This window comes from Thamnophis sirtalis, unplaced genomic scaffold (genome assembly GCF_051295495.1).
Source record: "Thamnophis sirtalis isolate CommonGarterSnake01/CBP01778 unplaced genomic scaffold, rThaSir2_p1.2 scaffold_10, whole genome shotgun sequence".
In the NCBI taxonomy this organism is placed as follows: Eukaryota; Metazoa; Chordata; class Lepidosauria; order Squamata; family Natricidae; genus Thamnophis; species Thamnophis sirtalis.
This window is the reverse complement of record NW_028261390.1, coordinates 72,174,987-72,202,941: the sequence shown is the minus strand read 5'-3', so window position 1 is coordinate 72,202,941 and position 27,955 is coordinate 72,174,987. Positions and strand designations below refer to the sequence as shown.

Sequence of the window (27,955 nt, the reverse complement as noted above, 5' to 3'; positions counted from 1 at the left end):
TCGTACCCTATGTACACAAAATAAAAATACTCCGTTTAACAAGTGTAAATACTTGACTGCATTCTCAAATGTCGACGGTTACATTCTTTTCTCCTTTTCTCCGTGAAGGTTTACCCACAACCGTTTTGTAGAATAACACCGTGTGGGTTCATCAAGGAAGGAAGGAAGGAAGGAAGAAAGAAAAAAGAGAGAAAGAAAAAGAAAGAAAGAAAGAAAGAAGGAAAGGAAGGGTATGAAATAAGGAAGGGAGGGAGGAAGGAAGGAAGAAATAAGGAGAGGGAGGGAAGGAAAGAAAGAAAGAAGGAAGGAAGAAGGAGAGGGGGGGAAGCAAGGAAGGAAGAAGGAAGGAAGGAAAGAAAGAAAGAAGAAAGAAAGAAGGAAGGAAGAAAGCGAGAGAGAAAGAAAGGAAGAAAGAAAGAAGGAAGGAAGAAAGAAAAACTATCCCACAGGCTGATGGCTAATAAAGAGGGTCTTGACGTTTCCCTGTTAGATCACTCTGTTTTGGACACACACACGCACACACACAAAATGGAAGTCACAATTAAAACAGCACACGTTTAAAATCCCCTTGATGTTTTTTCAACCTTCCACTGTTTCTTTGCTTTTCTCCCCTGACAACAACACAAGAACGGACGGTGGGTTTTGCAGTATCCGCAGTTCTCTTTTGAGATGGTCATCCTATCAAAAAAACCCAATGTGTGGGAAAACTTGCTTTACGGGAATTTAAATAAAACAGAATGAAGCACCCAACACACAGTTGTGTTTATCTTAGATGCCAGCAGCTAACGGTTCGATTTGCTCCGTTCGGGAAAGAAAAAACAAAAACAAAAAACGCGCCGTTATGTACATATTTTCTAAGTTTTGATCTCTCTGGAACTGCTTGCCCCTTATCAAAAACCCAACCACCTCCTTCCGCCTGGGAAAAGCAGCACCGAAACTTAAAAAGAGGTTTCACTCGTGGCGTGAAAACTCCCGGCTCCCTCTCTTCGTCTGCCTCTAACTTGTGTCCACGTAAAACGACGTCGTTGGTTTTTGTGTAAGGGAGAAACGCAGAGGAGGAGGAGACGCAGGGCGACTTCGTTGCGGGCTACGACGGTACGGCACGATTCTCGGCGGGGCATCCCGCAGCTTTCCGCTCTTCTATGCCACGCTGAGCGTTACCTTCGGAAGCTCCGTTGCGCCTCTTTGAGTAAACTATCAAAATCCATGGAGTCGTACTTGCTCTTGGTAGAAGCAGGATCAAAATCGTCTGAATCTAGGAGGAAAAGAGATGCCTTGAGCCAGGCTCATACGCCCTCTTCCTATGACCTGCGCGTACCAGCTCTGCTGCCAGCTTGAAAAGTAGTGCTTTAAAAGTCTTTAAAAACGCTTTAAAAACACTTTAAAAACAGACTTTTTCATGGCCACATGATCCAGGGCCAGCAGGTAATAGGGGAGGGGCAAGTACAGCAAGGACAAAGGCGGAACGCGCTGCTAAAATTGGCCACGCCCACCCAGTCACATGACCACCTAGCCACGCCCCCCCAACCGTCTGAGGGACCGTGAATCGGCCCCCTCTTTAAAACATTTGCGGACCCCCCGATCTAGAATATGGCATGATGCTTTTTCCTCCATAAGCTAGTCCCCTGTTCCTCTTCCATGTTTAATTTAATTTATTCCCTGCAACTTGCAAGTCAGAATTCGGATAATTTCCTCTGACATCCGTCGACATTTTCCCGCGGAACGATGGCCGGATCACTTCTAGTATAACAGCGGAGAAAAACACAGTGAAGAGGCCTGGAGTGCCTACTTTTAGTAATGAATAATGCTCAAGCATCTGTCAGCCCACTTATTTTATATCCTAGATATTTTGAGATACTAGGAACATATTCCTGACTTCATCAATGCAGAAGATAAGTCAAATCAAGCCAAGGTTCCCATCCGTCTTGGCTGGGTTTTTATCAGCTGAACGTTGGAGCAAATGATTTGTTAAGGTTGAGATTTTCACTCGGCTTCTGTCTACGAAGCAGGCAGCTGCTCGCTGCTTTCTGCAACTTTACAGCTATCTGTTTTAGCCCGTGAGGGATCGCATATTCGCTTTAAACTAATGCACATTGCTGTTATCGTTGTAACTCTGAGAAAGCGTCAGGGGCTCAGGGAAAAAACACCACCGTGGATTCTCTCCCCGCAGCCTGCAAAACAGAGGCAGAACAGAACATACAGGAGTGTGGCATTATTAGAATAGAAAAAGAAATAGAATAGAATAAAAGATGGAATGAAAATAGAAATAGAATAAAGGATGGAATGAAAATAGAATAGAATAAAGAATGGAATGAAAATAGAATAGAATAGAATACAGGATGGAATGAAAATAGAATAGAATAAAGAATGGAATGAAAATAGAATAGAATAGAATAGAATACAGGATGGAATAAAAATAGAATAGAAGAAAAGGATGGAATGAAAACAGAATAGAATAAAGAATGGAATGAAAATAGAATAGAATAGAATACAGGATGGAATGAAAATAGAATAGAAGAAAAGGATGGAATGAAAATAGAATAGAATAAAGAATGGAATGAGAATAGAATGGAATAGAATAACAGAGTTGGAAGGGACCTTCGAGGTCTTCTAGTCCAACCCCCTGCCTAGGTAGGAAACCATATGCCACTTCAGACAAATGGATATCCAACATCTTCTTGAAAACTTCCAGTGTTGGGGCATTCACAACCTCTGGAGGCAACTTCTGTTCCACTGATTAATTGTTCTAACTGTCAGGAAATTTCTCCTCAGTTCTAAGTTGCTTCTCTCCTTGATTAGTTTCCACCCATTGCTTCTTGTTCCAACCTCAGGTGTTTTGGAGAATAGCTTGACTCCCTCTCTCCCTCAAACATTGGAAGACTGCTATCATGTCTCCCCTGGTCCTTCTTTTCATTAAACTAGATGTACCCCATTCCTGCAACCGTTCTTCGTATGTTTTAGCCTCCAGTCCCCTAATCATCTTTCTTGCTCTTCTCTGCCCTCTTTCTAGAGTCTCAGCATCTTTTTATGCATGCCAATACCTTAATTTTGCCCATTTCCCCAGAATGAAATTTAATCATTAGAGAGGCTAATAATAGCATCTTTTCTCAACTTTGGAAAGAGAATAATATTGGTTTGACTCTAATATTAAAAGGGGCATCTTGTGACTGGTGTGGGGGGAAACATATAAATACATACATACACATACATACATAAACACACACACACACATCTTTACACAATCCTTAGATGAGGAACAATAACCCTGTTCCTGAACCATGTGCATTTTTCAAATATGTTATGTTAGGTGGGTCAGGAGCGGAACGAGCTCAAAAATCAGAAAACCCTCTGGCAGACCCCAAAAGAGAGTTTTACATTCAGCTAATAGCAATCACCGTACCGAGATCTGCATAGTTATCCTTGCAGGGTTGATGCTTCTGTCCACAAAAATATAGCTGAAAGGCGGGTTCATTAGATCTGCGTAGAGTATTTCCATTTTCTAGTGCAGCGAATGCATCACAAGTATAGCGGTAAGTGATGAATCCATAGCTATCTCTGAAAAAAAGAGGAATATTACAGCATTACAACCGAATTACAGCGAATGCTGGCTGGGGAATTCTGGGACTTGAAGTCCAGACATCTTCAAGTTGCCAAGGTTGAGAAACACTGTACTATTGTAATAGAGGGGCTTAGAATATACCATAGTTGATTTATTTTATAGTTGCCAATATAGAATTGTGCTCACTTCTCCCTGTTGATCCTGCGTGTAATTGTTGGCGTTTATTTCTCTCTTTTATTACTTTATGTTGCCTCTCATTGACCGAATAAATAAATAAATTTCAAATCCTCCGCATTAATCCTGACATATTTATTGATGGAACACGGCATCTCGTCCAGAGCTAACTTCATAAACCAGGGGTTGAAGAGGAAAGGGAAGAGAAAAACCACAGTTTGAACATTATTGCATTTTTATGGCCATTTTTCAAACCTCTGGATTCTGCCCCCTCCCCCCAAAAAATGTAATATCCTGCCAAAACTGAAGAAGCTTCTTGGATGAGAGGCGAAACACCTTCAAAAGGAAAAAAGAGAATTTAGAAAAAACTCTGGCATTTTATGAAAAATTATAAAAATTAGGGAACATTTTACCAATTTTGAGATCTCTTAACAGGCATTAGGGGCGGTGCTTTTCTCAAGAGGGCAACTGGGCTTTCTTTGGTTTTGCCTTGAAGATGTTTCACTTCTCATCCAAGAAGCTTCTTCAGTTCTGGCTGAATGATGGAGAACGGAAGGATTTATAGTCAGTCGGAGTTGAAGAAGCTTCTTGGATGTCTAGTGAAACGCCTTCAAAAAAAAAAACTCAAGAAAGTCCAGTGGCCTCCTGGGAAAAAAAAACACACATGGATGACGGAGAATCTCTGCAGACTTCCTGGATTTGGTGCACCATATTTTTCAGAGTATAAGACGCACCTTTCCACCCCCCCTAAAAGAGGGTGAAAATGTGGGTGCATCTTATAGACTGAATGTAACCCCACCCACCCACCACCCACCACCCTTTGGCCTCTGCCTCCCAGCAATTTGCCTCCTTGCAGCAAATGGGGAAAATGGGGCTTGCTGAGGCTGGAATAAACTATAGCAATCCCTGCAGCCTGAAACAGCTGATGATCGGGAGAAACTGAAAGTGAAACTAGCTGTTTGCTCCACCTGGCAAACTGCTGGGAGGCAGATTTGTTTTTTCCTTGTGCTAATCAGGCTGTTTGCTGCAAGGAGGTAAGTCGACAACTATAAATGCCTATAGAAGGTTCAAATCATTAGACTTATTTTTTTGAAAGACTGCTTTATTATTATTCTAGACAACTTAACAAAGTGAAGAAGCTTTTTAAACAAATGCTTGATCTGAAGAGGCCCTGTGCTATTCTTTTAAAAAGTGCTATTCTTTTAAACACCTATACTTCCAGAAAGCCACATCAATTTTAACAGCATCTGTACAAGTAATAGTCTGAAATGTTAAACCACAAATAGTGTATATTTTCTGTTTGTTGCAAGGAGGCAAATTGCTGGGGGTCAGAGGCAGATATTTTTCCCTTCTTTTCCTCCCCAAAATCTAGATGCGTCTTATACTTTGGGGTGTCTTACACTCTGAAAAATACAGTATTTTTATTTTTCCTCTGCTGAGTGAGGGGAGCCAAAGAGGAAAAGGAAGAGTAATCTTACCCATCATCCTGTAGATTCAGGGTGCAATCCTCAATTTCGCCGAAAACTTCAAACCGGTCCCTCAGCTCTGTTCTGGTAGCACCAGATCCAAGTCTCCCGACATAAATGACACGACGCTCTTCCTGTTCGTAAGAAGAAATGGCACAGAATTTCTACATAGTAAAGGTAACGGTTCCCCTTGGACGTATGTGCTAGTCGTTCCTGACTCTAGGGGGCGGTGCTCATCTCTGTTTCAAAGCCGAAGAGCCAGCACTGTCCAAAGACGTCTCCGTGGTCATGTGGCCAGCATGAATCAATGCCAAAGGCGCATGGAACGCTGTTCCCTTCCCACCAAAGGCGGTTCCTATTTTTCTACTTGCATTTTTCACGTGCTTTCAAACTACTAGGTTGGCAGAAGCTGGGACAGGTCACGGGAGCTCACTCTGTTATGCGGCGCTAGGGATTTGAACTGCCAAACTGTCTGATCGACAAGCTCAGTGTCTTAACCACTGAGCCACCACATCCCATAATTTCTGCATAATTTAGCCCAAAAGGGTGGGTATTTTCACGAGTGCATCAAACCAAGTTCATTCTTCTCAGTCTTCCCATGTCCTCAAGTAATTTTTCCCCCCATTGAAGGAGCGACGCCCTTGAGAAGCAACTCATCTTAGTATTGATGTGGTAGCCGTCACTGGCTAAATCCCTACGGGTGTTCAGCAATGAGATGGTCAAACATGCTTTTTCAGTTACTCAAGATTCTTTGGCGTAGGTCTATCCATCATCCACTTGATTTAACATAATAACAGAGCTGGAAGGGACCTTGGTGGTCTTCTAGTCCAACCCTCTGCCTAGGCAGGAAACCCTACACCACTTCAGACAAATAGTTATCCATCCTCTTCTTTAAAACTTCCAGTGTTGGAGCATTCACAACTTTTGGAGGCAACTTCTGTTCCACTGATCAATTGTTCTCACAGCCAGGAAATTCCTCCTTAGTTCTTAGTTGCTTCTCTCCTTGATGAGTTTCCACCCATTGCTTCTTGTTCTTCCCTCAGGTGCTTTGGAGAATAGCTTGACTCCCTCTTCTTTTTTGGCAGCCCCAAAGATACTGGAACACTGCTATCCTGTCTCCCCTGCTCCTTCTTTTCATTAAACTAGACATATTCAATTCATAAAACATCAAATAACAGAGCTGGAAGGGACCTTGGAGGTCTTCTAGTCCAACCCCCTGCTTAAGCAGGAAACCCTATACCACTTCAGACAAATGGTTATCCAACATCTTCTTTAAAAAATCACAATCTCTGGAGACCAGTTGTTCCACTGGTTAATAGTTCTCATTGTCAAGAACTTTCTCCTTACTTCTAAGTTTCTTCTCTCCTTGATGAGTTTCCACCCATTGCTTCTTGTCCTGTGTTCAGGTGCTTTGGAGAATAGTTTGACTTCCTCTTCTTTGTGGCAACCCCTGAGATATTGGAAGATGCTATCCTGTCTCCCCTGGTCCTTCTTTCCATTAAACTAGCCATGGCCAGTTCCTGCAACCGTTCCTCATATTTCTTTGTTGCTCTTCTCTTCGTCCTTTCTAGAGTCTCAACATCTTTTTCCTATCACGGCGACCAAAACTAGGCGCAGTATTCCAAGGGATTTAACTATTTAATTGCTCTATTCTGGGCCCTGGACACCTGTTCAGCTTTTCATTGGCATGTTTAGTTGGAAGCGATAATCTCATCCTGACTATTTCAACCCCTTTAAGATACAGAGGAAAGAAGTGAAAGATGGAGCGATTCCTTTTTTAAAAAAAAACCAAACCAACTTGTAATTTTATCCCTGAAGAATTAAAAGAGTTCCTCAGCTATTAACACCCCCCCCCCCCGTCATCCCGAGAACAGGTTTAAAGATAGGTCGGTTAAATAAAAATAGTTAGAACTTGGCCAAGGAGAAACTCAAGGAGGGAACGTTTTAGTGCTCGGTTCAAAGGCTTATCGGTATCAGGGTTATTCTGTGGCCACCGAGGTTCTTCTTGTTCTTTCCCTCTTTATCTAGGAACTAAAATAGGACTCCAAAGCTCTCCCAGGAATGTCAAGGACACGGCCTGAGTAAATAAATTGCTTTTACTGCAGATTGTAAGCAGAGTTGTAAGGCTGAAGCTCAGCGCTTTTTTAGCCTATGACTCCAGTAACGTATCTGTGCACATATATCCCTCAAGGGATTTTCCTGCTGCTGCTGCTATTATTATTATTATTATTATTAACATCATCTCTTTTATTCATTAAACATGAAACACAGTCAACTGGACATTTAAAATGCATCAAAAATACCAGTGACTGGTGCTAATGGTTGATACAGTTTGCTGCCAGCATCCTAGGTATCAACCAAGGACCTTCTTAAAATATAAGATGTTCCGAGTAGCACAGGTTTTTTTTGCAGTTCTGCTGATGTAGCTGCAATTTATTGATGTATTTTATAAAATTCTTGGGACATCATCATCATCATCATCATCGCAGTCATCCAGATGTTCAGACTGGGTTTGGCATTTCTGTCTACCTATCGAGTCCTTACCAAGGACCTGGGAAAGGCAAATCTGGGTGTTCGATGGTGTTACAAATATTGTCGCCGGATGGAAGCTGCAAAGCCGCCTTCTGCAATTGACTGATGGCCAATTGGTCAATGCCAATGATGGTGTTTGAGTGGTGCCCCGGTTCTTTTGGGACCGCACCCAAGGGGCCTATGACTTTGGGCTTCCCTTGGCCACAGTCGTCCCATTTCTACTTGTGGGTCTTTGTATTCTCTTCTCTTCTCCAGTTCTTTATCTTCTCTTCTGCTGTCTCCAGGCACCGACACATCCACTATCCAGACTTTTTAAAATCTTTCTTATCAACAATTCTTCTTCTTCTTCTTCTTCTTCTCCTCCTCCTCCTCTTCCCCTTCTTCTTCTTCCTCTTCTCCCCCTCTTCCACCTCCTCCTTCCCCTCCTCCTCCTCCTTCCTCTCCTCCTCCTCCTCCTCCTCCTCATTATTATTATTACTGACATCTTCTATTGCAGTGTTTCTCAACCTTGGCAACTTGAAGTCCAGACGTCTTCAAGTTGCCAAGGTTGAGAAACACTGTTCTATTGCATTTCTCAAGCTAGATTGTTAATGGTACCTCGCTGTGTTTTCATAATACTTGGGTTTTGCCCCTGATTCCTTGTTCCTCACTTGGCTAGCTGAGTTCTTATCCCAAAAACACGACCCCAACGTACGAACAGGCTCTCTACAACTCTTTAGTTAAAACTGCCCCAGGTTTTAGAGCCTAAAAGGATGTCCATTCTGGGATTCTTCTACGAGGGATCTCTGCAGCTTTGGAAGTGCTGTTTAAACGCAGCCAAAAAGCTAATGAGGCAGATAGTCGTCTTTATTTTCCTAAAAAAATACCTTGAAACGGGAGAGGATCCAGCTCATAAATCTGGAAGCAGCAGAGCTCCTGCGCAGTGAAATATATATTTTCTCCCCCGAACGTCTCACCGAAACAGAAGCTTAATTGTGCCGAAACTCTTGGTAAGAAACAATTTGGTTGACACTGGCGACTGAACCTAAATGACTGATCAGATGGAGCATGACAGAGAGCCAAATTTTCTCATATACTCCCATTTCCGATAAAATACCTAAATTGGAAGGGGGGCAAGGAAAACCCATAAAGTTTCACGCACCAATGTAGAGAATGTGATGAAAGTTATGTGATGCCAATAAGCTCCTTTTCCACATATGCTTCCCTGAAATTTGTCATGGGTGTTAATAATTTTTGGGCTTTTATCTGTTGCCAGAGGAGCTGGCAGAAGATTCAGACAGTGAGGAGGTTGGGGAGGAAGATGGGCCAGTCCTGGAGTCTGGGGGGAGGCTGTGATGAGGGCTCTGCATCAGAGGCAGAGAGGGGACCAGGGCCATCCGACAGTTATCAGCTGTTTTGGGGAGTTGGAGATCAGTGAGGCAGAGGAACAGCTGGAGCCTGTTCCCAGTGTGTGCATGCACAGAGTGGCCAGACAAAGGGAAGAGCTAAGGAACAAGGGTTGACTTGGGAGTAAAGCCACAGGTGGATGGTGAATGGCCCCTCCCAGAGGACATAAAAAAGGAGTGACGGGGGAGTGGAGTTTGCAGGAGACAATTAGTTTGCTTCATTGGTTCATGACTCTCTGAGACTCCTTGACAAGTTCTGCAGAGATCAGCCTGGCAGCTCTCCAAGCCAGATGAAGTCTGTGACTGTAAATCCTCCTTTGAAAGACTTTGCTGGATGTGAGTGAGAAGAATTCACAGTCAAATAATAAAAGGGTTTTTTGTTGGGACAAGGAGTTTGCTTCAGGCTCTCGGTCAGAACATTATCTACCTTTTCTCTCTTGTTTAGAGGAAAATAACCCCACTCTGCTTTTTCTTTTAAGAAAGAAAAAAGCTGTGTAAAGCACAGTTAAGGGAGTAAGTAAAAGAGCTCCAATGCAGGAATTGAAATGTAACACCAAGAGGCCCCAGATGTCCTCCAAGCTTAGGAAACATTGAGCGGGCTGTTTCTTTAAATGGCAAACCGTTATGTCATTTGGGAGGCATCCTTCCTGTTGTGATTGTGGCAAAAGCTTTTCAGAGCTTTGATCTTTCCAATCGTATTCCTTTGCAATCTCTCGTATCTCAGCACCGGAATTGATCAGACGGTAATACTACGTCTGAATATAAAGTCCCCATTTTTATTTTGTAGCATCTTCAAGTCTGTGTCGATTCCTGGGGGCTGCCTAGAACAAACTGCGTTATTCTTGCCCAAAACACTAACACAATCTTTGGTTGTATAAACCAGTGTTTCTCAACCTTGGTGACTTTAAGTCCTGTGGACTTCAACTCCCAGAATCCCCCAGCCAGCATAGCTGGCTGGGGGATTCTGGGAGTTGAAGTCCACAGGACTTAAAGTCACCAAGGTTGAGAAACACTGGTATAAACAAGAGACATGGAATCAAAATCACGTGAAGTGTTAGTATATCCCTTTATAAAGCTTTAGTAAGGTTCCACACCTGGAATCCTGCATCCAGTTTTGGTCACCAGGTTTCAAAAAAGGTGTTGAGACTTTGGGAAAAAGTGCAGAGAAGAGCAACTAAGATGGTTAAAGCCCTGGAGACTAAAACATATGAAGAACTTTTGCAGGAACTGGTTATGGCCAGTTTAGAGAAAAAAAGGGACTAAGGGATGACATAATGGCAGTCTTCCAGTATTTGAGGGGCTGCCCCAAAGAGGAGGGGGATCAACTTATTTTCCAAGGGACCAGAAACCAGGACAAGAAACCATGGATGGAAACTTATCAAGGGGGGAATCAACCTGGATTTAAGGAGAAATGATAGCAGTCTTCCAAAGAATAGTGCGTCAACTTGTTTTCCAAAGCACCAGAAGGCAGGACAAGAAACCATGGATGGAAACTAATCATGGAGAGAAGCAATCTGGAACGGAGGAGAAATTTCTCCTGGCAATGAGGACAATCAAGCAGTGGAACAGAAATTGCCTTCAGGGAAGGGGGGGAAGGAAGGAGGAAAGGAAGGGGGAAAGGAAGGAGAGAAGGAGAAAAGAAAGGAGGGAAGGAAGGAAGGAGGGAAGGAAGGGGGGAAGGAGAGAAGGAGGGAAGGGGAAGGAGGGAGGGAAGGAAGGAGAGAAGGAGAGAAGAAAGGAGGGAAGGAAGGAGGGAATGTAGGAGAGAAGGAAGGGGGAAGGAAGGAGGAAAGGAAGGGGGAAAGGAAGGAGGGGAGGAAGGAAGGAGGGAAAGGGAAGGAGGGAGGGAAGGAAGGGGAGTAGGAGAGAAGAAACGAGGGAAGGAAAGAGGGAGGGAGGGAAGAAGAAGTAGGACCGTTGTAAGATAAGATGGATCTATGGGATGTTAAGAAAGCAATCTTCAAGTATATTGTCAACTGTAGGGGAGAAAAATTGTTATAAATGCATATTATTAATAACAGTTATGAGATCATATAATTGTGAATGTTTATATGAAATTGATAAAATAAATAAATACATAAATAAATAAAAGATTAGCTGAAACACACACAGACACAAAAAAAGAAATTGCCTCCAGAAACTGTGGTTGCTCCATCCCTGGAGGATTTTAACAAGAGATTGACCAGCCACCTGTCTGAAATGGTATAGGGTCTCCTGCTTGAGCAGGAGGGGGTTGGACTAGAAGACCTCCAAGGTCCCTTCCAGCTCTATCCCGATTGAATTAAAATGACAGCGTTGTCTGTCACAGAGCTTACAACTGCTTTCTGCCGCTCCCTCTCTCTCTGCTTCGCCCTTTCGGATTCTCGCTTTTCGTATTCTTTGCGGTACTCTTCCCTCTTCAGCCTCTCGTGCTGATATTCCTCGTAGCTGTCGTATCTAGGAGACAAATGGGAGTTGCTGAAATCAAAGGCCCAAATTTCCCCAAGGATGCAAAGGAAGGCGGCCAGCCTCTTCCTTTCCATTCCCTTGGCTTTTCTTTTAATTTTATTTTTGGGCATATGCAAAAGAAAGGAAACTTCTTTGTATTACCTGCATAGATCTACCAACCCCTCACGTATCAAATATCTGCAGATCCCTCAAATATCCTCAAACACAGAACCCTCACATATCAAATACCATCCCTCAAATAGCTACAGACCCCTCACATCCTGGACACAAACTGCTCCAAACCCCCATAACTTTCACCTTCAACTGTCCACCGTGGATCTCCTCACCCCTTTCCTGAGAGGTCCATAAAGGGGTGCTTTCCGTCCCTCTCCTGCTGTCCCCATTTATTTGTACCCATCTCCTTTGTCCGTGTCCATGTTCATACTTATACCTGTTATCTCGTATATGTTTGATAAACTAAATAAATTAAATAAATGAAACTCTTCTCCTCAGGATGACACTACAGGGCATTGCACATCAAAACAACCTACACAAGGACAGTCCCCCATCCCCCCCTTCCCATCACTCTGCTAAACAACTAATTCCAACAACACTCTCTTATGCCCTGGGATATCAAGCCAGGTAGAAAGGCTGCGTTACCAATTTTCCTTCTGTATCCTTAACTGTCTGTCTGTCTAAGTCTTTCTCTCACTCTCTCTCTTTCTATATATCTATCTCTCTAACTCTATAATTTATTATCATCTCTCTCTCCCATCCATCCATCCATCCATCCATCCATCCATCCATCCATCCATCCATCCATCCATATCTCTCATCTATCTATCTATCTATCTATCTATCTATCTATCTATCTATCTATCTATCTATCTATCTATCTATCTATCTATCTATCTATCTATCTATCTATCTATTTATCTATCATCTATCTATCATTTATCTATAAATCAATTATTCATTAATCATCAATCAATCACCTATCTTTCATCTATCTATCTATCTATCTATCTATCTATCTATCTATCTATCTATCTATCTATCTATCTATCTATCTATCATCAATTATCTATCTACATCAATCATGTCCGTCTGTCTGTCTGTCTATCTATCATCAATCATCTATCAATAATTCAATTATTCATTAATCTTCTATCAATCACCTACCTTTCATCTATCTATCTATCTATCTATCTATCTATCTATCTATCTATCTATCTATCTATCTATCTATCTATCTATCTATCTATCTATCATCTATCATCTAAGAGCCGTGGTGGCGCAGTGGGTAGAGTGCAGCACTGCAGGCCACTTCAGCTGACTGCTAGATCAGCAGGTCAGCGGTTCAAATCTCACCGGCTCAGGGTTGACTCAGCCTTCCATCCTTCCGAGGTGGGTAAAATGAGGACCCAGATTGTTGGGGGCAATATGCTGACTCTCTGTAAACCGCTTAGAGAGGCCTGAAAGGCCTATGAAGCGGTATATAAAAATCTGCTATTGCTATTGCTATTGCTATCTATCATCAATCATCTATCTTTCATCCATCCATCTATCATCAATCATCTATCTATAAATCAATTAATCATCTATCATCTATCAATCACCTATCCTCCATCCATCCATCCATCCATCCATCCATCCATCCATCCATCATCAATCATCTATCTATAAATCAATTAATCATCTATCATCTATCAATCACCTATCCTCCATCCATCCATCCATCCATCCATCCATCCATCATCATCAATCATCTATCAATCATCTATCTTTCATCCATCCATCCATTCATCCATCCATCCATCTATCTGCAAACTGTTAGGTGGGCAGGAGCTGGGGCAGGTCACGAGAGCTCAACCCATCGTGTGGCGCTGAGGTCTCAAACCCGGGATGGATCCATTGCCTCCTCTTATAAGCTGGAATCAACTTCCCAACTGCCCAAAATGGACTGAGGAAACGCAGGCGGTCCAGCTTTGCGGAAGCCAGCCTCCCCTCTCCTTAAGCGGAACGTGCCTCCCGCCTCCCCCTCCTTGTTACCTTGAGGAGGAGCGTTTGCCGGGCGACCTTGACCTCGAACGGGAATACGCAGCCTGGGGACAATGCCTGCACTGTGGGGAAGGCCTTGACTGAGAGCGCAGCCTTTGGAACCGTTGAGCGAGCGAGTTGGGGGGAGACCCCGGATCTCTGCCCGGGGAATCCAGGGGGGAGGAAGACGGTGACCAATCGAATAAGGTGTAGCCTGGTATCTTTTCGCTTTCCTCTTCGCTGTCCTCCCAAAAGCCGTCCATCGCTAGTCCCGAATTTATAAACATAGAGAGCTTCGAGAACTGCTCCTCGCTGTAGTGGCCGTAGTCCCCCAGGTCGCCCGTCTTGGTGGTCTGTTCCTCAAAAATGGCTTGGCTAGGGGGACCAAAATGCTTGTTGAGTTCGGCGCGGATCTCCCGGTCTTGGAGCTGTTTCCGACTGTTGGACGGTAAGTCCTGCTTCCTGGCCTGAGGACTTTCTCTCTCGTCCTCCTGGCTGTTTTGCTCGGAGGAAGAACAAATGTGGCACCAGTGTCCAGGCAGGCAGCCCGTGAGGTCCACCTGGCTGGAATCCTGCAGCTCCCAGGGGCGGCTGAGGCATCGTTCCGTCTGAGAAATGACCAGCTGACAGTAGTCGTGGTCGCCGAACAGCCTCAGGCCCAGCCGCCTGGCCTTCCTCTGCTCTTGACCCACGGGAAGCCCACTGGTCTTGCTCAGCTGCGCGTACAGCTCCGACTGCTCTGGAACCTTCCAGAACAAATTGTGTCCTTGAGAGATGGAAGGTTTCGGGGAAGGTGGCATAACAGTCTGGCATGACGCCTTGGGCTTTGGCGAAGTCCTAAAAGAGTTTTCTTGGCTGGCCTTGTGAGGAGGGGTGGTAGGTGGAGTTAGGCCTAGAATACAAAAAGTGGGGGGGGGGGGAACCCAAGTTAATCCATGCTTAAGTATTGCAACCGGTTTTGGTTCACCTGCAAAGAGGTTGAGACTTTGGAAGAAGTTCAGAGAAGAGCAACTAAGAAGATTAAAGGCCTGGAGGCAAAAACATATGAAGAACAGTTGCAGGAATTGGGTATGGCCGGTCTAGAGGAGAGAAGGAGTAGGGGGGACAGGATAGCAAGATCCCAGTATTTGAGGGGCTGCCACAAAGAGGAGGGGGTCAAATTATTCTCCAACGCCCCAGAAGGCAGGACAAGAAACAACGATTAGAAACTCATCAAAGAGAGAAGCAACTTCCAATTATGGAGAAACTTCCTAACCGTGAGGACAATCAACCAGTGGAGCAGAAGTTGCCTTCAGAAGTTGCGGATGCTCCATCCTTGGAGGTTTTAAAGAAGAAGCTAGACAGCCACTTATCTGAAATAGTATAGGTTCTCCTGCTTGAGAAGAGGGCTGGACTAGAAGACCTCCAAGGTCCCTTCCAGCTTCTATTTTATTCTATTTCTATTATTTCTATCATTTCTATTATTTCTATTATTTCGAATTCTATTCTATTCTGTATTATTCCATTCCATTCCAATTTATTCTATTCTATTCCATTCCTATTCTGAATTCTATTCTGAATTCTATTCTGAATTCTATTCTGAATTCTATTCTGAATTCTATTCTGAATTCTATTCTGAATTCTATTCTGAATTCTATTCTGAATTCTATTCTGAATTCTATTCTGAATTCTATTCTATTCTATATTATTCCATTCCATTCCAATTTATTCTATTCTATTCTATTCCTATTCTGAATTCTATTCTGAATTCTATTCTATTCTATTCTTATTCCTATTCCTATTCCTATTCCTATTCCTATTCCTATTCCTATTCTATTCTATTCTATTCTATTCTATGCCATTCTATTCCATTCTCTATTCTGTATATATTATCTATATCTATATCTGTTCTGTTCTGTTCTGTTCTATTCTACTCTTCTGTATATACTTTAGGGTTAGGGTTAGAGTAGCCACTCAGCTGGTTACAAGGGGGGGGGGCTCGTCCAGTACCCTAACCTCTAACCCACACCAGATCTCCCTTTTAACTGTATTTCAATATTTTAATCTCCAGAGTAATATTTCGAAATACTTTTAATCTTCAGTGCTAAAGCTAGTAGCATCTCCTGCTCGGTATCCCCCTGGTATTTTGGAATCATTTGATTTATTTACTTTCCCCATTTTTACGGAACGGTGGATCCTACGGTTTTATAAATCGAACGAAACTGAAAACCTGCTCCAGAGCAATTGTCAGCTGCACACCTGCATGATAAAAGGGATACATATCCATTTGCACCTACTCCTTCTTTTTAAAGCCAGGTACGGCAATCCAAACAACGAAACTCCCCCACCCCCCAGCCTCGCAAAAAATAACAAATCTGATATGAAGGGAAGAAAAGATTAATTATACGCTGTATAAAGAGGCGGCAAGGGGCAAAAACGTTATACTATATAGAGGGAAACGTTACGTTAGAGAGAGAGAGAGACAGCCGTGATTGTGATTTGCAGCCTCACTTTTGGCTGGCGAGGTTAATTAACCGTCACCCGTTGCTGCCCCGCACAGAACCCACTTGTGGCATCATAACCGTGTACAAAAACTGTGTGCGGGAAGGAACAGAGATGATCGTGAAATTGAAACGGCAGGTAAAAACTGCCTGAGTTGCCCCCTGCACTGTTTGAGCCCCGCGCGAGAGGAGCTGAGGTTTACCTTCCGTTTAGCAAATAGAGGCTTAAGTAAATAAAGAGGAGAGAAATGTCAGATCAATAACGGTTTTCCCCTCGCAGCGTGTTAATTTCCTCTGCGGGATCTCTTGGTGGAGAGGAAAGATCACACGCAACAGCCTTGCCGAAATCCCCCAATGGAAGAAGTCAAAGCTTTGGTCTCCAAGGTTTAGTTTCGTGCAGGAAATTTTGCTCGCAAGCCTTCTGGCTCCTTTCTGATGTCTCATTCCCTGGTTCCCACACGCAACTTCATTTGTTTTTTACTTTAACATACCGTACTTTGCAGTCGTGGGTCCTCCATCACCGGAGGTTTTTAAGAGAGGATTGGACAGCCGTGATGGCGAACCTATGGCACGCTTGCCACAGGTGGCATGGAGAGCCCTCTCTGCGGGCACGGCAGCTGTCACCCCAGCCCTACTGCGCATGCCCATGTGTCTCCCACCGGGCCAGCTGGTCTTCGGGTCTCTGCCGTGCTTGTGCAGGAGGCAGGGGACATGTAGGGGAACATGCATATGTGCATGCACAGGGCGCATGCTCGGGGGGTGCTTGCATTGCATTTTGCGGGAGCTCACCCTGTTCTATGGAGGTCAGGTCTTGAACCCGGGCTGTCAGCTCTCATCTGACAAGCCCAGCGTCTTTTACCGCTAAGCCATAGCGCTAAGATGAATTCCTAAAATACAATACTTTTATATATAGAACACTTTTGAATGTTTCTATATCATCTATCTATCTATATATCCATCTCTCTATTTCTCTACCTCTGTTTATTTCTATATCTTTCTCACTCTCTATCTCTATCTATCTATCTATCTATCCATCCATCCATCCATCCATCCATCCATCCATCCATCCATCCATCCATCTATCTACAGTATCCATCTATCTATGGTATCTATCTATCTATCTATCTATCTATCTATCTATCTATCTATCTATCTATCTATCTATCTATCTATCCATCTTATGGTATCTATCTATCTACTGTATCTATCTATTTTCTATCTATCTATCTATCTATCTATCTATCTATCTATCTATCTATCTATCTATCTATCTACCTATCTATCATCTATCCATCCATCCACCCATTTATCTATAATATCTATTCATCTACGGTATCTATCTATCTATCTATCTATCTATCTATCTATCTATCTATCTATCTATCTATCTATCTATCATCTATCTATCTATCTATCTCTATCCATCTCTCTTTCTATCTATCCATCTGTCTCTATCGTTATTCTTTCACTCACTCTCTATCTCTATTTATCTATGTCTCTATCTGTATGTACCATCCATCTATCCATCCATCCATCCATCCTTCCATCCATCCATCCATCTATCTACATCTATCTACATCTATCTATCTATCTATCTATCTATCTATCTATCTATCTATCTATCTATCTATCTATCTATCTATCTATCTATCTATCTATCTACATCTACCTACCTACCTACCTACCTACCTACCTAGCCAGCCAGCCAGCCAGCCAGCCAGCCAGCCAGCCAGCCAGCCAGCCAGCCAGCCAGCCAGCCAGCCAGCCAGCCAGCCAGCCAGCCAGCCAGCCAGCCAGCCAGCCAGCCAAGAAATCAAAAGAGGCTTTTTCCTGGGGAGGAAAGCGATGGCAAATCTAGACAGCAGACTAAAAAGCAGAGACATCCCCCTGCCAACAAAAGTGTGTCTAGTCAAGGCTGTGGTTTTTCCAGTTGCAATGGATGGCTGTAAAGGTTGGGCCATAAGGAAGGCTGAGCGCCAAAGAATGGAGGCCTTTGAACTCTGGGGCTGGAGAAGAAGACTCCTGCATTGAGTCCCTTGGACTGCAAGGCCATCCAACCGGTCAGTCCTAGAGGAGACAAACCCTGGCTGCTCTTTAGAAGGCCGGATCCTGAAGAGGAAACTCAAAAGACTTTGGCTATCTGATGAGAAGGAAGAAGGACTCCCTGGAGAAGAGCCTCATGCTGGGAACGATGGAGGGCAAAAGAAGAAGAAGGGGACGGCAGAGAAGGAGGTGGATGGATGGAGTCACCGAAGCAGCCGGCGTGAGCTTCAATGGACTCCGGAGGATGGTAGAGGACAGGAAGGCCTGGAGGAACGTGGTCCATGGGGGGTCACGATAGGTCGGACATGACTTTGCAGCTAACAACAACAACCCACATGATAATATTGAATGGCAAAAGAAGTTTTAAATAAGGCCTATTTTTCTCTCTCCAATTCCCTTCCTTCCACTTTCCTGGGATCGAAACTTGGGAGAAAATTAATCCTCTCTCTATTCACAACGAGTAGCGGCTCCACTTTGCCTTGCCTCTAATCACAGCAATCTTGAGTTCCATCTCGTGGCATGAACCTAAATCAATAGTGCTAAAACATTCGGGGCCCTTTTCGGATTATTTCACGGCGGTTGATTTTTTCCCCCCTCTTCCCCGCCCCAACAAAGAAAAACGTACAAGTTTTTGCACGGAGAGAGAGTGCCAGGTAGTATCCTCTCTGCTCTCTCTTGAACTTCCCCGAGTTTGGCAGATTTATGGAAGGCCAGATGGCCATTACAGGTTGAAAGCTGACGAGAGGCAGCTCGGAGCATTGTTAACACACTTACACAAACTCTCAGCAGTGCGGCACTGGGCGGGAATGTAATTCAGAGGATCGCTTTTTTTTTTATTGCCGCCTATTTTCCTTTTGTCAAATGAGCCTGGTGTGCGCAGGAACAAATGACTCCTATTACCCGGAAATGTAATGGGTGTCAGACAAATCACGTAACGCAAACAATCAAGAGGACGCGGGTCGTATTTCAACCGAGCACAGACCTTAGCAATATTTATGATTACTGCATCGAAATGTGCTCTGCAATAAACAAGGACCTCTGCATCACGCCGCACGTATTTCGGCACAGCAAACTTGGAAGAGGGTACGGCCGCCATGCTAATTTATTTTTAGGTATTTATTTAGGTATTTATTGAACATTTATAGGCCACCTTATAGCAATAGCAATAGCAATAGCAGTAGACTTATATACCGCTTCATAGGGCTTTCAGCCCTCTCTAAGCGGTTTACAGAGAGTCAGCATATTGCCCCCAACAATCTGGGTCCTCATTTTACCCACCTCGGAAGGATGGAAGGCTGAGTCAACCCTGAGCCGGTGAGATTTGAACCGCTGAACTGCTGATCTAGCAGTAGCCTGCAGTGTTGCATTTAACCACTGCGCCACCTTGGCTCTTATGCTTTCGGATCCGGGGATTTTTCATTATTATTATTATTTTTTGTTTCATTTTCCAAAGGCCAGCAGAGCTGGCAGCAGAGTCAGACAGTGAGGAGGTTGGGGAGGAAATGGGGCAGTCAGTCCTGGGGTCTGGGGAAGGCTCGGAGGAGGGCTCTGTGCAGGAGGCAGAAGTGGGGCTGAGGCCGTCCAGCAGTTCTCAGCTGCCTTCGGAGCTAGACAGCAGTGAGGCAGAGGAACAGCTGGAGCCTGTTCCCAGTGTGCGCATGCGCAGAGCTGCCAGATGAAAAGAAGAGCTCAGGAATCAGGGTCGACTTGGGAGTAAAACCACAGGTGGACGGTGAATGGCCCCTCCCATGGGACATAAAAGAGGAGCAAAAGGGGAGTGGAGTCTGCAGGAGACAATTAGTTAGTTCGTTCATTTGTTCGTTTCATGAGTGTGAAGATCTGTCCGTGAATCTCAGAGACTCTGTGTCCAGCCTTTCCTTGCACAACACCTCACTGGGAAAATATTTCCATGGCAGCTTTCCAAGCTAGATAAGCTCTGTGGTCATAAATATTCCTTTGAAAGACTATTTGCCAGGCCTTGGCTGAAGGTGAATGAGAGGAATTCACACTCGTTTAATAAAAGGGGTTTGTGCTTCTTGGCGAAGCCTCTGTCAGAACAGGAGAATATAACAAGATAATGTTGCAGAATCCAATCTGGGTCGGTCATTAAGACCAGAGGTTTTGCCTTCCGAGCTTTCGGACTCATGCTGGAGTCCGTCTTCAGGGAACTTCTCTCTGGCAGAGTGTGTGCTGCTCTCTGTGTATGGTGTTTATAGTGCCTGTGGTTAAACTGTGGCTGTTAAGATGTTGACTGGGGTGTGTTGGCGGCTGGCTTTAAATCATGGGTAGTCATTTGCTCGTGTTGCCCAGCCCTCGCCTGCTAAACACTTGATAGACGGGTGGTAAATCAGCACTCCGGTTGTCTTGACAAGGGGCCTATTTCCTGGCTGTTTTTGTCCCTGCTCGACCAACAATCTTAGTAATATAGTAGCTGCTTTTTTTTTCATGGGGCGGGGAGAAATCCAGTTTTTCCTGCAGAATCTCTTATAGAGCATAAGGCAATGCTCCCTTAACCAATGTCTCCTTTAGCAACAGAAATTCTGGGCTCCACCGCGATCCTAAGGTCAAGGCCTTGCGCGTTTATCACAAATAAATATTTCATTTCTCAGATTTAAACCCACCATCCAAAATTCAACCTCCAAGTCGGCGCGATAGTACAAAGATGCAACATATGGGCATTACAATATTGGCTGACTTGTTTGATCTGGCTGTGAAATGAAGGCAGGGATTGGGGAGGGAAGTCGATAGAAAAAGCACAGCAATCAAAGGATTGAAGCGGGCAAGAGATGGTGGACAGATCCGTGATGGCAAAACTATGGCACACACAGCCCTCTCCCAGGGGACGCCTGCCCTTGCCAGCTTCCCTTCTGGTTTCCAGCATGCGCAAGCACACTGGCCAGCTGGTCTTTGCGCATGCTGGAATGCGTGCAAATTCAGGTTTGGGCACACAAAAGGTTTACCATCACTGGGAGAGATGATTTTGGTGGGTGATTTTTTTGTCCTGACTGGCCTTTCCTTTTCTGTCTCTCTCTTTTAAAGCAATTAAAATATCGAAGCAGGCAAGAGACGATGGATGGAAGATCCTTCTTTTTCTGCTGTTGTTATGATTTAGCAATAGCAGTTAGACTTATATACCGCTTCATAGGGCTTTCAGCCCTCTCTAAGCGGTTTACAGAGTCAGCATATCGCCCCCCACAGTCTGGGTCCTCATTTCACCCACCTCCGAAGGATGGAAGGATGAGTCAACCTTGAGCCGGTGAGATTTGAACCGCTGAACTGCAGATAATAGTCAGCTGAAGTGGCCTGCAGTACTGCACCCTAACCACTGCGCCACCTCGGATTTGATTTTCCCTTCCCCCCTCTCTCTTTTCTTTTTTTTTTCTTTTTAGAAAAAAGTAAAAAAAAGATTAGAAGTTAGATAGGATAGATAGAATTTTTTTTTAAAAAAAAGTGTGACATGATTAAAAGCTAGAATAAGCGATAGAAATAAAAGACAGGGGAATATAATAATAAAAGTAATGACAAGGTATAATATGGAATAATTGAATAATGATGGACTATAGCCTAACAGGAATGTGTATTATTATTATTAGAAATACGTAAGTTGACTAAATGTAATAATTGCGATTAATTTTATTAGTTCAGTGTTAATCTTCAGGCATCTAATAATTCATCTTATTTGCCGATATTACATATTCCTGAACTCTAGAAAAAGCAAATCTGTCAAGAGTTTTGAAAAGCAGGCTACAATATCAGCATTATTTTTTTTTTTAAAAAAGAACCAAACCCACGCAAAACAGATCCTTTTATATCTGAAGACTTTTGGAAATGGGATTATCCAGGGAATCATTATTTAAAGCCACTTAAGGCATTGAACACGAGATAATGGCTCGATTCAGTGGAAGAAACACAGCAGGACTTCCATACGGCACAAAACAGCCGAAGCTCTCCAAACGGATAATAAAATTAAATAGCCATCATATAATAAAAAAAAAACCACATGTCTGTCAAAGAGTCAGTTTAATCTTGTTGTCACTACAGCAGAGGATAAATATAGACCTCTGGATATATATCTAATAATTTACCAGATAGTAGTCCCTCCGGTTAAAATTCCTGCCAACCGGGCTTGCTCTCCTATCACTTTATCACAAGACAGATTTTGCGGAGAGGCAGCGCAGATGTGAGAAAGAGAATTTTTTTTTTACAGGCCTTTGGTAGCTAAAGTTAAAATATTCTTAGCAAAGTTTTGTTGAGCATCTGAAAACTCCAAACGCCAAATTCTGCAGCACCCATGTTAAGAAACCCTGGTTTCAAAAGGCCAGCTTCCTTTTCTGTGAGTATCCCGGGAGAATTCGGTTGCAGAAGGAAGTAAACATATTGTAAACAAATAAACAAAAATAATAATAATATTTGCTATGTTGTCAAAGCGGGAAACCTTTATTTTGGAGCCCTTTAAAAAAGGCTTATCAATATTTAATTTAAGAGTACGTTTACGTGTATACTTGTGGGATCTGAGTAGATATAAATCATTGCCTGGCATCTTGTGATTGTTTTGAAGCAGGGTGTACATTTTTTTAAAAAAAATGGATTATTATTATTATTTTTTTAAAAAAAACTTGCAGTAGAAATTGTACCAGTCGTACAAAGTTGTATCCAAACTTATCGTGCCCAGTTAAATCAAGGAAACGTCTTTGAGGTGACTTCAATCAATCATTTCTGGGTGTGATTCAGTCTGGGTCCAACCAGCATTGCTTTCTGAACTGTCTTTCATTTAGGACAATTATGTATATGAATCAAGAAAGCTGCATCTATTTTTCAGCAGGAGGAGCATGGCTGAAAGGACACTGCACATATGTAAGAATATTTCTCTTTTTTTTGTGCTTTATGACCAAAACTGTATTCATGTTCGGTAGAACAGTCTTAAAAAAATGCCCTGGATATTTTTGGAGAACATCTCCATTTTGGTAATTCTGACAAACATTGCACGATTTCTCAGGAAGAAAAGACTGCACGTTGTGGAATAGAACAGTGAGCTTATACAAATTTAGACAGTTAGCCCATGCTAATGGAAGACAATAACTGACATTACTAAACTACTAAATAACTGACATTAATAAATTGCAGGACTGCATCTACACGGAGGGAAGTATGCAGTGGAGTACCCCAAGGCTCTGTTTTAGGCCCAGGACTCTTCAACATCTTCATCAATGATTTGGATGAGGGAATAAATGGGGAACTCATCAAATTTGCAGATGACACCAAGCTGGCAGGAATAGCCAACACTCCAGAAGACAGGCTTAAGGTACAGAAGGATCTGGACAAACTTGAACATTGGGCACTATCTAACAAAATGAAATTCAAGGGTGAAAAAAGTCAGGTTCTGCATTTAGACAAGAAAAACCAACTGCACAGGGACAGGATAGGTGGTCCCTTGCTCAATAGGAGTAACTGTGAAGGGGATCTTGGAGTCCTAGTGGACAAGCATTTAAATAGGAGCCAGCCGTGTGCAGCAGCTGCCAAAAAAGCCAACACAGTTCTAGGCTGCATCAACAGAGGGAGAGAATCAAGATCACGTGAAGTGTTAATACCACTTTATACGGCCTTGGTAAAAGCCACACTTGGAATATTTGCATCCAGTTTTGGTCACCACGATGTAGAAAAGATGTGGAGACTCTGGAAAGAGTGCAGAGAAGAGCAAGAAAGATGATTAGGGGACTGGAGGCTAAAACATAGGAAGAACGGTTGCAGGAACTGGGTATGTCTAGTTTAATAGAAAGAAGGACTAGGGGAGACAGGATAGCAGTCTTTCGATATCTCAGAGGTTGCCACAAAGAAGAGGGAGTCAAGCTATTCTCCAAAGCACCTGAGGGCAGGACAGGAAGCAATGGGTGGAAACTGATCAAGGAGAAAAGCAACTTAGAACTAAGGAGAAATTTCCTAGCAGTGAGAATAATTAACCAGTGGAACAACTTGCCCCCAGAAGTTGTGAATGCCCCAACATTGGAAGTCTTTAAGAAGAGGTTGGATAACCATTTGTCTGAAATGGTATAGGGTTTCCTGCCTGAGGAGAGGGTTGGACTAGAAGACTTCAAAGGTCCCTTCCAACTCTGTTATTCTATTCGCTTCTGAACTGTAATTTTCTCATTTGTTCCTGGAGGGGACATAGCTTAAACCTGAGCAAAGCATATTTTTACCCCAAAACTAGCCTTTTTCCTTTCATCTTCAGTCTTTGACTGAGATGGGCAACCACAGAAACTGAAGAAACAGACAAGCAAACAAATAAAAACCTCCAAAAACTTAGAAACCTTATCTACAAGTCGTTCATGGCCCAAACTCTACAGCCTTAGGAGACCTGCAAGGATACTCATAGGATACTCATGGTCAAAAATCCATTCCTTGATTTGGACAGCTTTTGGATAGCTCGTTTCAAAATGTACTAACCGAAGATTAGAACCCACAAATTAAAGGAGAATGTGGGAACGTATTTCGTTCAGCCCATCGAGAGTGGGTCATGACTGGGAGAGACATGGGAACAAGGTCAGCCAGTATATAGGCATGGCAACTGAGTCAGCCAATGGGAGGAGCTTAAACAGATCTGAATCTGTGCAAAGAATCGAAACAGAAACTTACGTAGCCTGCTGCTCTGAGAAGTAAACTAGCTGCTTGTCTGGACTGGTCTGCTAAATTAAAGCTAATTGCTTGTGTTTGCCTGTAACTCCTGCCTTGTGTTTTCTTGGAAGAACCAAGAATAAATTGTACATTTATTCATCTATTCTTATGTATATAAAGAAGTTAATGAATCCTGCATCTGTGTGGGCTTTCTGGATTTGAATGCATGCAGCAAACTCTGACCAACGGCATAGGAGAAACGTGTGTTGAGACATCTCCCAGCCCAAAAATAAAATAAAATATATGAAGCATGACTGGGTCTTCAGTCATTTTTGCAGCCTCTACCTTGTCTTTCCAAAGGAATTCTGCTGTACCCATCAGCAAGGAAAAGACACAGGAGCTGAAAGATTAAAAGCCTGTGTCAACAACCAAGGATGGATGGGTGGGGGATTTAAATTGAAATGTCAGAAGGGGGTGTTGCAATATTTCCTGGGGCACACAAGAGCGAGGTTTTAATTGCTGTTGTTTCATGAGAAACTTTAAACAACCTCGCACGCTAACAAGTTAAAAAAAAAAGACTTTTTTTGGGGGGGGAGAAAAGTTGAGTAGCAATCAACTCCTCTAATGGGCAAATAGTTTGAGCTTTTTCATTTTCCCTGTTAAACAGGCAACTGTGGCCGAGTCAAGCACAGAACTTGACGTGTTCTCGGATACCCAACTGAAATTGTTATTTTGCATGGTGGCTTGTAAGTTACGCAGACTTTTCCAAATTCATCTAAAAAGGTATCTTCTCTTTCAGTTCATCTCCGGTTGCTCTGACCCTTCCGAAGCCCTTTCTCTCTCCTCGGCTTGGTTTTCCCTTCCCCAACTCTTCCATGGTCAAAAGTTGATCACTTTGAGACAAAAGGTGATTCAGTCATGGGATAACAAGCCATCAAGTTCTTTCTTTCTTTTCCTTCCTTCCTTTCCTTCCCTTTCATTCTTTCTCTTTCTTTCCTTCATTCCTTTCCTTTCTTTTTTCTTTCTTTCTCTTTCTTTCTTTCCTTCATTCCTTTCCTTTCTTTCTCTTTCTTTCTCTTTCTTTCCTTCATTCCTTTCTTTCTCTTTCTTCACTCTTGCTTTCTTTTTCTTTCTCTCGTTCTCTTTCTTTCTTTCTTTTTTCTTTCTCTTTCTTTCTCTTTTTCTTTCTCTTTCTTTCTTTCCTTCATTCCATTCCTTTCTTTTATTCTTTCTTCCTCTTTCTTCCTTTTTACTCTTTCTTTCTTTTTCTTTCTCTCTTTCTCTTTCTTTCTTTTTTCTTCCTTTTTCTTTTATTCTTTCCTTCCTTTCTTTCTTTTTCTCTTTCTTTCTTTCTCTTTCCTTCTTTTTTACTCTTTCTTTTTTCTTTTTCTCTTTCTCTTTCTTTCTTTCCTTCCCTCCTTCCTTTTCTTTCCCTTTCTTTCTTTCATTCTTTTTTCTTTCTCTCTCTCTCTCTCTCTCTCTCTTTTTCTTTCTTTCTTTGACTGTTCCATTTATTCTGCATTTCCTGCAAGAATTCAAACCAGCTCCTTCAAATGTTCCCTCAAATAACCAGAACAACCGAATAACAGAGTTGGAAGGGACCTTTGAGGTCTTCTACTCCACCCCCCCTGCTCAGGCAGGAAACCCTACACCACTTCAGACAAATGGTGGTCCATTCTCTTCCTAAAAGCCTCCTTTGCTTCCTCCTCCTCCTCCTCCTCTGATTTGGCTGCTGGATGGGCTGGTGGTCAACAGGGCACAACATTAAAGCTAAACTAATCCAACATTTCAGCTAGGATAACCATATTGATTCTCAGCAGAAAAATCCACCTTTGCTCTTCTATATTCAGCCTGCCTATGTGCCACTTGTTTATTTATCCACGAGAAGGGAACTTTTTCCAGTCACCAAAAACACTTGAACGTGTCCCTGCCTTAGGATCAGGAGTCGTAGCAGGCAGTTGGAATCTAGTTATGGTTTTAGAGGAACTCCTTCCTTACTGTCCACCCAGCAAAAGTAACACAGAGGAAAGCTGTTTGTCTTCCCTACTTTCATGCAATGCCCATCAGTCCCCAGGAATCGTAATCCTGCGTTCTTATTGCCTTCACAATAAGCATGGCTCCTCACTGCCCGAATCTACTGCAAGAGCATGAAGCAAACTCGTTGTCCCGACAAAAAACCCTTTTATTCATTGACTGTGAACTCTGCTCATTCACAACCAGCAAAGCCTTTCAAGGGAGGATTTACAGTCACAGACCTCATCTGGCTTGGAGAGCTGCCAGGATGATCTCTGCAGAACTTGGCAAGGAGCCTTGGAGAGTCACGAACCAATGAAGCGAACTAATTGTCTCCTGCAAACTCCACTCCCCTTTCGCTCCTCTTTTGTTTCCTCTGGGAGGGGCCATTCATCGTCCACCTGTGGCCTGATTCCCAAGTCGACCCCTGTTCTTTAGCTGTTCCCTTCCTCTGGCAACTCTGTGCATGCACACACTGGGAATAGGCTCCAGCTGTTCCTCTGCCTCACTGATGTCTGACTCTGAAGGCAGCTGATAACTGGCATGTGGCTCTGGCCCCCTCTCTGCCTCCAACGCAGAGCCCTCATCAGAGCCTCCCCCAGACTCCAGGACTGGCCCATCTTCCTCCCCAACCTCCTCACTCTCCGAATCTGCTGCCAGCTCCATTGGCCACTGGCAGGCCACAACAGGGATAACTATACTTAAAAAATGGTTGTGAAATTGGGCCCAGTCTCTTTGGTTGCCTTCAACCTATGACCATCATGACCAAAATAACGAACTGCCTGTAACCATTTTGCCCTCTGCTTAATTGTAATTCTAAATTTTCTAGCCCTGGCCAACTCCGTTAAGAAATTAAAAGGATTTCTTCCTGAGATTTCAGAAAAAGCTGCAATTAATCAGGAACATTTATTTTATTTTACTTCATTTGTTTATTCATTCATTCATTTATTTAATTTATCATATGGCATCTACAGAGGTCACGCAATCAAATAGGAACTGATTAGGTTTAAACACAGCCCACCTGTTTAAGATCTATGGGGGGGGGGAGTGGAATTCTCACTCCCGTTACTGTTTTATTCCAAATATAAAACAGCCCCCTCATCTACAGTATATAGACCTTAAAGAGATTTTTCATCTAAAAGGCGGATAGTTCTGTTGTGCTTGTTGGATTAAAGGCAGGAAATGTAACAACCGAGCAAGCAAAATATTTCTGGAAGTCAAGAACGA

General features: G+C 43.2%; 1 protein-coding gene across 3 annotated transcripts in view; it reads right to left on the bottom strand.

Annotated features, from left to right (window-relative positions):
* Positions 1–346: 346 nt before the first annotated feature.
* Positions 347–27,955, bottom strand: part of PPARGC1A (PPARG coactivator 1 alpha) — a 278,682-nt gene continuing 251,073 nt past the window's right edge. For all 3 annotated transcript variants that reach the window (XM_087724897.1, XM_087724898.1, XM_087724899.1), the window contains 5 exons: positions 13,596–14,475; positions 11,432–11,552; positions 5,212–5,333; positions 3,401–3,555; positions 347–1,255 (listed from right to left, as the gene is read on the bottom strand). In XM_087724897.1, coding sequence (XP_087581023.1) covers positions 1,158–1,255; positions 3,401–3,555; positions 5,212–5,333; positions 11,432–11,552; positions 13,596–14,475 — 1,376 coding nt within the window. In that variant the 3' untranslated portion in view covers positions 347–1,157. The remainder of the gene's footprint in view (positions 1,256–3,400; positions 3,556–5,211; positions 5,334–11,431; positions 11,553–13,595; positions 14,476–27,955) is intronic.